This window comes from Pholcus phalangioides, unplaced genomic scaffold, assembly GCF_987345545.1.
Source record: "Pholcus phalangioides strain wild (caught in Gottingen) unplaced genomic scaffold, Ppha-v1.0 ptg000014l_1, whole genome shotgun sequence".
NCBI lineage: Eukaryota > Metazoa > Arthropoda > Arachnida > Araneae > Pholcidae > Pholcus > Pholcus phalangioides.
In genome coordinates, this window is record NW_028301607.1 from 5870431 (window position 1) to 5884341 (window position 13911).

Consider the following 13911-nt stretch of genomic DNA (forward strand, 5'->3'; position numbering starts at 1 on the left):
TGTCTGAGGCAAGTAATATTTCCAATTACAGACAGAAAAATTTCCAAAGGCGAGTGAAGTAGCCAATTAAAGCCAAAAAATTTATCCGCGCCAAGTAAAGTTTAACTTGCAGGCAAAGAAATTTTCAATGGCAAGTGCAGTTCCCAATCACAACCAAGAAAAATTGTCAAAACCAAATAAATTTGCCAATTACAGAAAAACCAATTTTCAAAAGCTTTAACTTATAAGTCATGTGAAAATGATCTCTCCATTCCTTTCCTCAAATATTCAAGTTAGCCTCCTTGAGAATAAAGGAAAAAACGGGAAAATTTATGGCAAAGTTGGCACGACCAAAATTACGGGAATATCCCGTAAAATATAGGTCATTTGGTCACCCTTTACATAAACTTATTGCGCCAGAAGCGGCAGAATTACCTCGTATCTGGCCCACGGACTGAAAAGATTGTGCACCCGTGATCCAAGCAGTACCTAGTTGACCTATATATATGGCTTTCCATATAGAATAGTGCTACAGCACCACATACATATGTGGCACTCAGAGCCGCTACACGTGGATAAATTTAGGAAAGGAATCATTCTGTAAAGATACATATACATATGCTTACTCTCTTTGACCATAATTAATAGATAAATATGCTGGATTTTTACTTCACTTTCTTTCCCACGTACCGATCGCTGCGCCATAGCCTTCGGTATAAGAAATCCAGGAGGCGCAACTCAAGTCTCTTTTATAGACCGTCCGTTGGTCTAGTGTGCGTTGCTTGGCTCGCAATGGAATGTTTCGTAACGTCCGTACCCATTATATAGACGGAGACTCATGGCCACAGGCTATTTGAGTCCCACTCCCGCAATTTTGTAAAGGGGTCTGAGGCCTCCTCTCTCTTCCGCAACTTCTCCCATTCTTGACCACTCATTCTCCGAAATCGCCGCCCTGTGCAGTAACCCGCTTGGCCCTCACTCCTGTAAATACGCCTGCGTCTCTAAGTCGCTCTTCAGGTCACTCGCATGCTTGCGAACTATTTAGGCCACTCTCACACACTGTCTAGGTCACGCTTTTGGTCACTTACATGCTTGCAAACTTTCTAGATCATTCCTTTGGTTATTTACATGATTGCACACGCTCTAGGTAACGTTTTAGATCGCTCGTGGACTTGACCCTTCGCTCTGTAGGTCACTCTTTTGGTTATTCAAAGGCTTTCATACGTTCTAGGTCACCCTTTTACTGATGCTAGTGCTTGCTGATATTTTTTATTCACTCGAGTGCTTGGGAACTCTTTTGATTATTTACATACTACCACATGCACTAAGTCACTATTTTGGTAATTTCCATGCTTGCGCACGTTCTAGGTCATTCTTTTGATTACTTAGATGCTTGCGCATGTTCTAGGTCATTCTTTTGATTACTTAGATGCTTGCGCACGTTCTAGGTCATTCTTTTGATTACTTAGATGCTTGCGCACGTTCTAGGTCATTCTTTTGATTACTTAGATGCTTGCGCACGTTCTAGGTCATTCTTTTGATTACTTAGATGCTTGCGCACGTTCTATGTCATTCTTTTGATTACTTAGATGCTTGCGCACGTTCTAGGTCATTCTTTTGATTACTTAGATGCTTGCGCACGTTCTAGGTCATTCTTTTGATTACTTAGATGCTTGCACACACTCTAGGTCACGCTTTCGGTTGGTCACTGACCCTTGCTCTTTAGTCTAGGTCACTCTTTTGATCATGCACATGTTTGCACATGCTCTAGGTCACTCATTTGGACCCTCAGTACCTAGTCTCTCCCTTTCTGAACAAATGAAGATTAGTGTTGGACTATAACATGTTTACCGCCCTTCCCCATTCCCCTAATTTTCTCTTGGCCATTCATTCCTCAAATTGGTCATCCCTCCGAGCTTGTCGCTTTTGTCTATATCCCGCTAAGGCCCCCCCCCCCTGTAACTACACCACGGAAAACAACGCATAGCACGCGAATATAAACGGCACCTTTAAAAGTAATTTAGAAATCAACAAGCAGTTATAACATGATTGCATACATAATTAATATGAATTACGGGAACTCGACCTTTCCATGCACTCATGAAAACGTATCTATAACGAGTACCTGCCCATTCGATGTCCCATGGGTCCGAAGAGATTGGTTCCGATGAGGTACGATATGCTGGCTGGGAGGAACGCTGCCCCTTGCTGCCATTTCGGGGCGTTCATCGTGTCCATCATCCACAGAGGTAGAGCCGGCTCGAGCACCGCGATTCCCAGGTTCGCGAAGGTGATGGCTCCTGCGACATGATCGAAACGTATATAATAATGTTTGAATAGAAAGGGGTAATAAATTATGCATGTTCAACTGTTCTCAAGATGAATACAACATTCTGGTCTTGCAATTATCATCATTGAACGAAACGATTACCTACAACTTCGTAAATATGAGTAACTTATCCCGGTCCCGGAGAATATGATTCGCCATACGGGGGTTCCCCGGAGGGTGCATTTATTTTCATTTGTAAATATGAAAATATTGCGAGACTCATTGATTTGTCAATAAGTTTTTTTCCGATTCCGTTGATCTATTAGCAAATTGCCATTAGCTTACCCTGTATTTGGCCGCTTTGCTCTCAAGTAACACATATGAGATACTTATATTTTTCAAATAAAGGCATTGTATATTTTGAGCCCGTTTCGGCTTTGGTGCTTCTAAGCAACTCTTAAACATTCGATTTTTACTTGTGAACTGTTCATGAAGTTTCTATAATCACTAGCAAGAATGGCTCAAAGGTACACTTCTCCCATTTCTTCTTGACAAGTCAAGCAAGGACGTTTTTTGACCTCGCAATTTCGGAGGGAAATTCGTACGGAAAAGACATTGCTGTGCATTCTTCAACCATGATAGAAAAGTAAGATGGCGAAAAATAAAATGACATTTCTGTACAGGGTGGTTATAAATAGCGCGTAACCACCTACCGCGTAACTTTGTAGTAAGGAAGGAAAAATATTTCGGATTTCAAACTTTGTGGGAGAAAAAATAAATAAATGCAAACAAAACATTTTAACAAATTAACCAAATTACAGCCACACATGCCCTGCAACAACAAACGAAGAGTTGTTACCGTTAGCTGGGACATCTACCGGCAAATTCAAACTATAATATGAAAAGAACCTCATTTTATGTGATTCTGAATTGCTTTCTTCAAAATGGCTGCCGTAATTGAACGTTTGGAGAACCCTTTGCACATGTTCGAAGCTATGCATTTAAGCTGTTAAGATATCAATAAATGAACTTTTCGATTTAAATTGTTATTATTCATATGCTATAGTAAAATCATTATCCCTCCCCCCCCTAAAAAAAGACATACCGTGAAATCAAACTTACCCGCGGCTATAAGTATGTACGGATCTTTGATGAGAGTCATCAAAGAAGCTCCTTCTTGTGCTTCCTTGGCTATTTTCGGTCTCAAAACGGCCAATTGCAATACTGGAATCAGATTAACATTGCAAATTATGAACTAATAATTGAAAATTCACCACGTTTTTACACATGTAAGGCGTATCCATTATGCGGAGATGGTGTCTCACCATACATGCAAATGGAAAAGATAAGCTTCTTGACTAGTTTGATGCCTAAAGTGTGTTGCTCTGAAAGAACAGACCGCGTGCTCCGGAAACAGACTCCTTTTGTTTCAACTGTATTTTCTATAATATGGCTCATTGTATTTGCTCTCGATTAGCTGAATCTTTCGTCTTCCATTTCCGATATGAACAGGAGTTATTTTGCCCCGAGTGACTGTAATTCTGATGTGACAATTGGCACTAAAATGCAGCTCGTAACGCGGCTATTTGATGTTAGCGCGTGCATCCATATCAACGGAAATGTTCGTTAGCTGAGTCCGCATTCGTTAGCCGAGACAGAAAAGCACGAAAAAATGAATCGCGAATCTTCGTTAGTTGCAAAATTCGTTAGCCGAGGCGTTCGTTAGCTGAGGTACTATTGTACGTATAATTTTCTTGACAGGTCATGTCCTCAAATTTGCCGCTCTGGGCTAAGCGTGTAAATACGCCTCTATCTCTCTAACTCACTTCTTTTTGTCACTCACATGCTTACGCACTCTCATGCTTGTACACACTCTATATAGTTCACTCTTTTTGTCACTCCCTGGCCTGGTCTCTTGCTGTTTTTGTCAGTCACTGATCTAATCTCTTGCTCTCTCTAGGTTACTCCCGTGCTTGCAAGTCTATGTCACTCACATGCTTGCACGTCTATGTCACTCCCATGCTTGCAAACTTTCTCTACGCCAATCTTTTCGTCGCTCATTCACCAGGTCCCTTTTCTCTATACGTCACTCTTTTTGTCACTCACTGACCTGGTTTCTTGCTCTCTAGGTCACTATTTTTGGCCTCTCAGGTGCTCACAAACTCTCTATTTCAATGTTCGCTTAACTCTCTAGGTCACTCACATGCTCACAAACTCTCTAGGCCATCCGTTTTGTCACTCGCTGGCAGTTCATTCAGTAGCTTCACAGCCGAAAAATTTGTCAAAAGCAAGTTATGTTGGCAACTATGGTTAATAATTTACCGACGATTGGCAAGCACGCGTAATAACCGGTTATAATGTATGATAACCGATTTATCGTAACCATATCGACTCTTCGGTATATTTTGTTTATAATTTATCATAATACAAACGTTCTATCGGTAATTGATGCTGACACGAACAAGTCCATCATGGGGAAGCGAATCAAAAGACAAATTCTTAGCCATTGTATTGATTATTATTATAATTATTCGAAGTTTTCTTGGAGAGAGCTCTTCACCGAAAACTGATAAGAGAGCTTTTGTCTCTGAAGAAGACGGGAACAAAGCAAATACGTGAATGAACTCGAGTATTGATTGCTTTTTTTTTCTTGCGTGGGACAGAAAAGTGCTGCAAAAGTTTCTTTCCTAAGATGGCTCCTTCAAGTTATCGTGGCATTCGTTTTACACGAAAAATTAACATATCGTTAAAATGTATATTACAGTCAAACTCGTTTATAATGACACTTCGGCAATAACGTCAATAATTGGTGGTCTACACTGAATCTCATAGAGAATGATGTTAACAGATGTTAACTGACCTTAGTTAGGGGTGTGCGACAGCTGCGGTCGCTACAGGGCTAACATACGGTAGTAATAATTTTAGTAAATTCTGAATTTTCATCAATTCTGAAATTTGAAACTTCCAATTGAGCAATTTTTTTTTTTTTTTTTTTGAGAACTTTCATCATTCTGTTTATTAACGTTGAAAAATGTTTCATTTCATGTTTGACGTTCGGACTTGCTCATTGACATGCTCACTAAACACAAAACATTCCCGTATATTTTTCCCTTCCCGAATATTTTCCTACATCAAAAAATGACCCATTTTTATTGTCTTCAACGAAGCTCATTTTAGTTCTCAATCTTTACTGTAGTTTGTTTCAGGTTAACTTTGCAGTGGAGAGAAAGGTAGAGAGTGTATTCCTTCGCCGCAAAATATAGTTCCCATACATCGGAGGTTTCTGATGATCATTTATATAGAATATTTCAAATTTTTTTATGATTTTGAAAAAGATACTGAAAGAATACCGTTTTGAACCAATGTATATTCGTTTAAAATTTTTAAATTAGAAAAATATTGGTTACCATTATCAAAAATCCATGGCGAGCTCAAGAACATTTTGGCGTGATTTCCAAGAAATTTTCCCCGCCAATATTACTATCGTGCTTTTTTTTTTGATTGCTCAGAGAGAGAGATAGAGAGTTATATATATATATATATTATATCGTCATTTTGTTGAATTTTTTCCTATACAATTTTTCATTCAGTTTTGCATGTAGTTATAGGCCTACACACCCAGACGAATATTCAATCAGGTTTTTTTTTCTCGCGAAAATAACCTCCAACGAATTCAGATATTCACTCATAGATTAGAGGAAGTGTCCGTCTTTCACGACAGCGCCGATACCGTTGTGAGAGGCTCTCTTTATGGGGGTAGGTTACGGTTCCAGACCCCCCCCCTCCCTTTTTTTTATATCTATTTCTTGCCGTGTTCGTAGGATAGGGGTGGTTTCTGAATTCCAATAGCCGATAGCGGAGGGTGTTGACATAAGTAATGTCTCTTTTTCACCCACATCAACTTCCTCCCCCACAGCAGAGGCTGTTCCTCCAGATGCCCCTTCAGTGTCTCTCCAGATAAATATAAATAAGCAAGAGAGAGAGAGAGAGAGACCCACAATGCTTTAGGCTTGCAGTGTATTTTTTTCTTCTGTGACAGTTGTACCTTGCTTTTCACCAGAGATAGACACGCTAAAACGTTCTCCGTTCTTTTTGGCAATAATGCATAAAGCACGTTATTGAAAAAGAAGAGGAATTTTGGATTGCAGGTGGCCTGATGGAACACATGTTGGAGCAACAACAATTAATAAGTAATAGAGAATCAGATAGTTCTACAACGTCAAGTGAGGATTCCATAGAATGGGAATCCGTGAAAAATGACTAAAACTGTAGTGATAATAAGTGGCATCGACGTATATGCGTTCGGGTGGGTGAGCGACGGAAATTTCGGCAAGAAAAGTGAGTAAAAGAATTCTAAATTTTGCCTTATCATTTTTATTATTATTATTATTATTTGGGGCTATTCCCAAATTCAAACGTGAAAACCGGGTTAATAGGAGTTACTTTTCAATAAAAAAAAAAATTATTTCAAAAACCGCAACTTTGATTTCTGAAAGTATCGACAATGATTTTTTTTTTTTTTCATTAGCTAATTTTTTGTTACTAACTGACTGCAATTTTTTCTACAAGCATTACGTTACACGTAAAAAATATTTTTTCTGCGCGATTGGCGAGAATCGTCCATACCTTACCGAGGCCGCGCATCGATACATAGGTTAAGAGGCTTTCGTTGTCATAGCAACGAGTGATGCGGTTCCCTCGTAGCTTCCTCTTCACTGCAAAGTTAACCTGAAACGGACTATAGAATCGGGAATGAAAGTGATCTGCAATATAAAAATAAATTTTACTTCTTTGAATATGACTACAAATACTCATCTCACATATTTGACAAATTCATTTTTCTCCTCGTGAAATACGTTTTAGTGGACTTGATGTAGCATTGTTTTTTCTCGCCAAGGATTATTTATTTGGTAATTTTGTAGACATTTGGAGACAATGTTTGGCGAGAATCGATGATGTCTCGTATTAGTTTCCCCAATTTCCATTATTTTTCTCAATTAAATCGATCACCCAAATTATAAAGCGATAAAATCTTCGTGCAAAGTATTTAATTGCCTCTCTGATTACATTGTTCGTCAAAATAAGGTTAATCTCAGTTAATGACAAAATTTCATGGCATTTTCGATGTCGTTATAACCGAGTCTGTGACTGTATTTTAATCACAAGTACAGCAGAACATCGATGGATATAATATGAAATTATCCAATTCTATTTCTATATACAGGGTGGTCATAAAATAACTTTACCGATATACGAGACCCTAGCAGCCGCAAAAATCAACCAATGCAAATGAAATTCCAGATATGGGTGTTTTAGAATATCCGCTCAAGAACGAGAAGCGAAACAAAAACCTAGCTGTCGTGGTTACGGTCACAGCAACAAAATGTAGAAAAAAATCGAATGGCAACACTCACCCTTATGCATTGCAAAGTGATTGGGGAATTGAATAAAGAAATGAAGAAAATAAATTTGGGAAGTGGAACCGTAAATAACGTTAGAACGGTACCCGTAGCACCATAAATGCCGACGCTAGACACAGACAAAGGAACATGTGGAAACAACTAATGCCGATCATATTGCCGCAGCTGGAAGTTCCCCCTCCTAGGTGTTGGTGTACCCGCCTCTTGGTGAGATTTCCTTTGAGTCCTGCGCCGACGTTTATGGTGCTACAGGTACTGTTCTAAAGCCATCCATGTTTTTCCACTGCCCCGATCACCTTACAATGCATAACAGTGAGTGTTCCCGTTTGAATTTCTAGGAATATTGTTGCTGTGACCGTAAGTACGAGAGCTGAGTTTTTGTTTCCTCTTCTCGTTCTCGAGGCGTACTCAGAATCAATACCTATATCTCGAGTTTCATTCGCATTCGTTGATTTTTACAGCCACTAGAGGCTATCGACGAAATTATCTTTATGACCACCCTGTCTATCAATATTTATCTAATTTTCACATCATCATCTACTTACATCCATCGAAGACGGATAGTGCTGCCAGGATCAGGAACGGTGCGGCACGTCCGACAAATTCATACATGACGCCACCGAACGGAGGTCCGATCATGACCCCCAAAGCCAAGCCACCCAAAGCGATCGCCATCGCGTTACCTCTTTCACGGTCATCCGGATAAACTGCGGCCAACATACCCATTCCTGAAATGAATTCCAGCAACATCTTAGACTGAATTGGAGAACTTACGTGGGAATTCACAAGAAAAAAATTACCATATTACTAGTGAAATCAACCCTGGTGATGATCAGCTTCCCTTGTGGTGGGTGATAGACAATCTCTCAATATGGGGATCATCCGTGTAACCAGATTTTTCAACCCTTAAATAGAGGTATCCCTTATGCAGAGGCAAATGTGTTCTCATCCGAATGAACACGAATCAGGTTTCTACAGTATTTCATAATTGTATGATAAACGGCTAGGAGAGGTATGCCCTTCTCAGACGAAAAGACTCAAATCGCTCGCGAGTAGCCTGGAGACCGGGTGACTATGGAGCAAGCGACTCAATTAAAAAATAAATCTTACTCCAAAATATGGCAGAAATAAAACTTTTAAAGAGAAAAGGATGACTTGTCCTGTAAAAATTGGGACTTGCAATCTTCAATTTAAAAATTTGTAGAGTCATAAAAATTATGCTAATAATGGCGTTGGTGAGAAAAGGTAGGACACCCACCTCCTCTGTTTTAGAGCATAAATGTAGAACTTATATCGTTCATGTAACTCAACGTTAGGTTGAAATAAAAGAGTAAACACTGTAAAAGTAGTGCTGAATGTGAAATATACTGACCGGCAACGCTGGTGCAAGCTGATCCAACACCTTGGAGTGCTCGTGCGATGAAGAGCGTTGTGTAATTCGTGCCAACTGCGAAAACTCCATTCCCAAAACAAAAATAAAATGGTGTTAGTAAATTAATTACACGCAATGCAGTGGAACCTCTCGATAACGGACACCCACGGGAACGAAATTTTTATCCGCTAACGTAGATTGTCCGTTAAATTATAGCCAAAAATACCCGATGTCTTTTTTTTTTTTTAAGGGATCCAAGAAAAAGTGTCCGTTACGGGAGGTTCCACACTATGTGGACAATTATCATATGCATTTCTCAATGAATTATGAAATCATAAAAGTGTTTGCTGTGGGGAATTATGGTGCTGGTGCTTATTGTGTGCAATTAATCAATAGAAAGTGCAGGGTATTCTAAAATTCATAAATAGAAAAATCAAACAAGTGGCACGTTCGATTCGACCGACATGCCTGGAATTTTAAATACACTGTTTTGCGAAATTGCTTACAATCTTAAGCAGTAGATTGCTCCTCACATTCGACGACTTCTTCCTGTGGGAGATGTTATTTGAAGGTCATTTTTGACCGAAAGAGTCCTCAAACGCTGCGTCAGCTTCAACAGTTCATCTGCAAGACACACGCATTCGTAGCAGCAGAGACATTGCAGGAAAGTGTCTTAAAACTCCACTCTATTTTTGTGTCACGTCTTTGAACATTCCGAAGCTATTGTAACGCGGTCTGACCCATGATTGTGAAGAATAATTTCGCACTGTTCAAAAGACTGTGGGGCCTTGTATCAACACCACCTATAGCACAAGGCCTCCGCACGAAGCTTGTGACGTCAATGAAGAGGGTCATTTCTCCTATTGCCATTGGATATATTGCAAAAAAGGTAAAGATATTGCATGCGTCGGCCTGCTATATCCAATGGCAATAGGTGAAATGGAATTCTTCAGTGACGTCACGAGCTTCGTGCAGAGGCCTTTTTTTATAGGTCGTGGTGCTTGTATTAGCCACAAACCTAAGCAATTTCCACGAACCGACAGAAATTTCAGCCAATTGAACGAACTCTTGTCAGTAACCTTTCTGTCAATCCCTGTATCCAAATTATGTTGTTTCATGGTTAGAGAGTCCTTTCTGAAACACAATGTACATAATTGTTTTTTCATTAGGCATCGCAGCGAATATTATTATAAGCACATTTACACGGTCATGTTGCAGTAATGTTACTTACTCAATGTGGAGACGAACATTATCACAAATCCACTGAACATCGGGACGCTGTAACCTATTCTGAATGAAATAATACAAATTATCATCACTGGGAAAAGTGAAATTATCATCAGTGATGACATCAATACTCAGAGCCGTCTATGGTCGGAATCACACAATAAAACCTTTATAAAAACTCTTTTATAAAACTTGAAAAATACATTCAATATGCGCAACTAGTTAACCAATAGGCTTATATTGGTTGTTTTATAAAAGATCTTTTATCAAATTCTCAGTGTAATACCGGCCTAAATTAGCTCGAGGATTTAGGTTCAAAACACTTTGAGAGCCCCATTTTTATATTTCTTGGGAAATACGAAATTGTCATCTTTAAAGACATATCCATCATGGTAAAGGAGATAAATCGGTCATTATGGTTATTATACATATTCGCCAATCGTCTTAGTAAGTTCCAGCCTGCCCCGGATCTGATCGCCTGCTTATATTACTTCGTTCCGACAGAGATGCGGGCCATGTTCTGGTTCGGAGGAGGGGGGTGGTGGTAAGTTTGATAAGTTTATCGTTTGTACCCCGATTATGCATAATACCCAAGTGCCGTTGGTAAATTTGGTAAATGCTAAAAAAGTTATAAGTAATGATAATTTGATAAAATGATACGCATTATCGGGGTAAAATCATGAAATTCGTTAAATAAGAGTTAAATATAAAAGGGCAAAGTCATTAAAATTGTAAAATAGGAGTTAGTTATATCGAGGTCCGATTGTGGAATTCGTTCAATAAGTGTTTGTTAGCCTAAGGCAGGGGTTCTTAACTTATGTGTAGCTGCCCAAACTTGGGTCCTGAGATGTGTCGTACGGCTCTGCTTACAATCTAGTTTTCTATCTATATTTGTTGCATCAAGGCCCTCCCCCCTCCACATCTTAGATTCGAGCCCCTAGGCCGAAATCTTCGATGCGGGCCTTCTATAGTGAATTTATTGTGTAAAAAACAAAAAAGTATGAGATTTTTCCTGATTTGGGGGTGCGTTGTCAGCCCTACCCTTGTGGAGGAGGGGGGGGGCGTGTACTCTTTCCCACCACTTGTTTCGGAGGCGTCTCAAAGATTTCTGCGGCGTGAACTCTGACCCAGACAGGACCCTCTTGAGCCATGATGTTATGTATGATATTTTTGGGAAGAGTTCGGCACCATCCAACATGGCATGGCATTATTACAGTACGCGCAAGAATTCTGAAAAATTATCTACGTAAAATTATGGCATTGAACAACTATTATTTGAAATTCATGCGTGTGATGAGAATTTGAAACACGTAAGAACAGCATAACTCCTGAATTAATGAAAAATTATTCCAGAAATAACGAGAAGAATTATTCTGAAGTGAGCGAAAAATAATCGGAAATTTTCAGTGAGAGGAAAATAATTTAGAATCCTTTATGAAGGAAATAATTTCAATTTGCCTCCCCCCCCCCCAACGCCAGGCAATTGAGCCCTCGGGCTAGGCTCGGTAAATTTAGAGTCGTACGTTAGTGGCCTTAAATTCATTGCTTTAGAGCAGTGATTCCCAGCGTGGGCGTTAACGCCCCTTGGAGGGGGGGGGCGGTAGAAGCTACGGGTATAAAATAAAATAGGATCCTATGGGTAAGATTGTGTTGAGGCAATGGGAGAAAAAAAATTTCTGAAGAAATTCAGTCCTTTTTTTGTCCCATCGAGGCGATGGTGAACCAGGCAAACTTGCATTTCTCTTGATTCAGCTTAATATCTGAATCCCTGCACCAATCAGTTATATCATCAATCGTTTCTTGTAAGTTATCAGCTGCTAGCATAGTCCGCGAACAGAGCTAATATACCGTTGGAGGGTGCTGGAATGTCATTAATGTAAATTAAGAAGAGTTGGGGACCCAGCACAATTCCCTGAGGGACTGAAGCTCTTATTATTTTTTTTCCTGACGTTTTGCCCCCAACTTTGACTTGGAATGATCTTCCAATAAGGTAATTATGGAAAAAAAAGTATAATGTAAGGCGGTAAGTTATGTTCAATGAGCTTGACAAGGAGAGTTAGATGATCGCACTTGTCAAAAGCTTTACATATGTCTAAAAAAATTGCCGCAACATAATCTCTATGGTTGAAATTATTAGTTATGTGTTCAGTGACTCTTACCAAAATTATGCCAGAGAGAGTTAGCCGCCACAACATCGTTTCCGCGACAAGAAATAAGATCCCACGCCAACAAATTTGACAATCGCCAAAAAACAGTCCACAGCAAATCAGTTTGCAGGTGAAGAAAAACAGAGGAGAAAAAACGCTGCATAGGTTGTGGGGCGCAAAAACCTTATATATACAGGGTGATTATAAAAAAACTATCCCGACATATGGGCCCCTAACTATCATACCATTCACAGAAACTGAATGAAATTTTGGCATAAGGTATTTTGATGTATGCGCTCAAGAATGATATGGAAAACAACAGCGTCACTCCAACAGTTACGGTTACAGTGAGAAAATTTCGAAAATATCAAATGGCAACACCAAGTTTTTTGTATTGGAATGTGATCTGCATTGTGAAAAACCCTAAATAGCGTTCGAACGGCAACTGTAGCATGAAAATCACCGGCGGTAGATAGGCTAAAAGTGAGGACAACCAATAAGGACAGAGAAGCAGCATAAAATAAAGCATTTTATTGTGTTTCCACATGACCTTGTGGAGGACTAATCAGGCTGCTGGGATCTCGGTGTGACGAATGAAACGAACATTAATGCTCTGGTGCACGGCAAAGTCCTTTTTCCTTGCCTAGCTCCGGGAATTTTCGTGCTACAGGTGCCATTCCAACGCTATTTAGTGTTTTTCAGTATGGAGATCGCATTCCAATACAAAAAAACTTTTTGTTGCCATTTGATATTTTCGAAATTTTCTCACTGTAACCGTAACTGTTAGAGTGACACTGTTGTTTTCCATATCATTCTAGAGCGCATACCTCAAAATACCTTATGCCAAAATTTCATTCAGTTTCTGTGAATGGTATGATAGTTGGGGCCCATATGTCGGGATAGTTTTTTTATAATCAACCTGTATGTAAAATTATACAGTTCAAAAATTTTCCTTTAGTAATTTGATGGTTAAAATTCAAGAAATAAACAATAATGTAACATTATACAACTTATGAAATCAACTTTTTAGTGTGTACTTGATAAGTTATAGGAAAATTCGAAAAGCACCCACAGAGGCACCAGTTAAAAATTTCGAGCATAGATGGCGCTACACTGAGTAACTCTTTCTTCAGTATAATAATGAGAGTCACAAAAAAATAGGAATGGACTTTGGTTACGCGACATTGGACGATTCTATTACTTTTAACAGTTACAGTTCAGCGATTTTTTTTCGCCACTTCATTGGCACAGTTCGTACTTTATAGCGCCTCCACTGTATGTAATGAGGAAGGCCCCTAGATGTTTGCCCCGTTGAGTTTTTTGTTATAGCTTATGATTTCTACTAAAAAGCCGATTTCATAGGGGCCTTTCGCTGTTTCCTATCCTGTTTTGTTTTGTTTTTTTGAACGATTAGAGGTCACTTTTAAAAAAAACGCATTCCAAGATTGAGGATGCTGAATCTGCCCGCCTTTATAGGTGACTTTCGAATGTTCCAGA

At 39.4% G+C, this 13911-nt stretch overlaps 1 protein-coding gene across 3 annotated transcripts in view; it reads right to left on the minus strand.

Moving 5' to 3' along the window:
* Vmat (Vesicular monoamine transporter) overlaps window positions 1-13911 on the minus strand; it is an 85233-nt gene that overhangs the window by 15136 nt on the left and 56186 nt on the right. For all 3 annotated transcript variants that reach the window (XM_089241592.1, XM_089241593.1, XM_089241594.1), the window contains exons 4-8: window positions 10272-10330; window positions 9041-9124; window positions 8214-8396; window positions 3371-3472; window positions 2105-2279 (exon numbers count right to left, since the gene is read on the minus strand). In XM_089241592.1, coding sequence (XP_089097718.1) covers window positions 2105-2279; window positions 3371-3472; window positions 8214-8396; window positions 9041-9124; window positions 10272-10330 — 603 coding nt within the window. The remainder of the gene's footprint in view (window positions 1-2104; window positions 2280-3370; window positions 3473-8213; window positions 8397-9040; window positions 9125-10271; window positions 10331-13911) is intronic.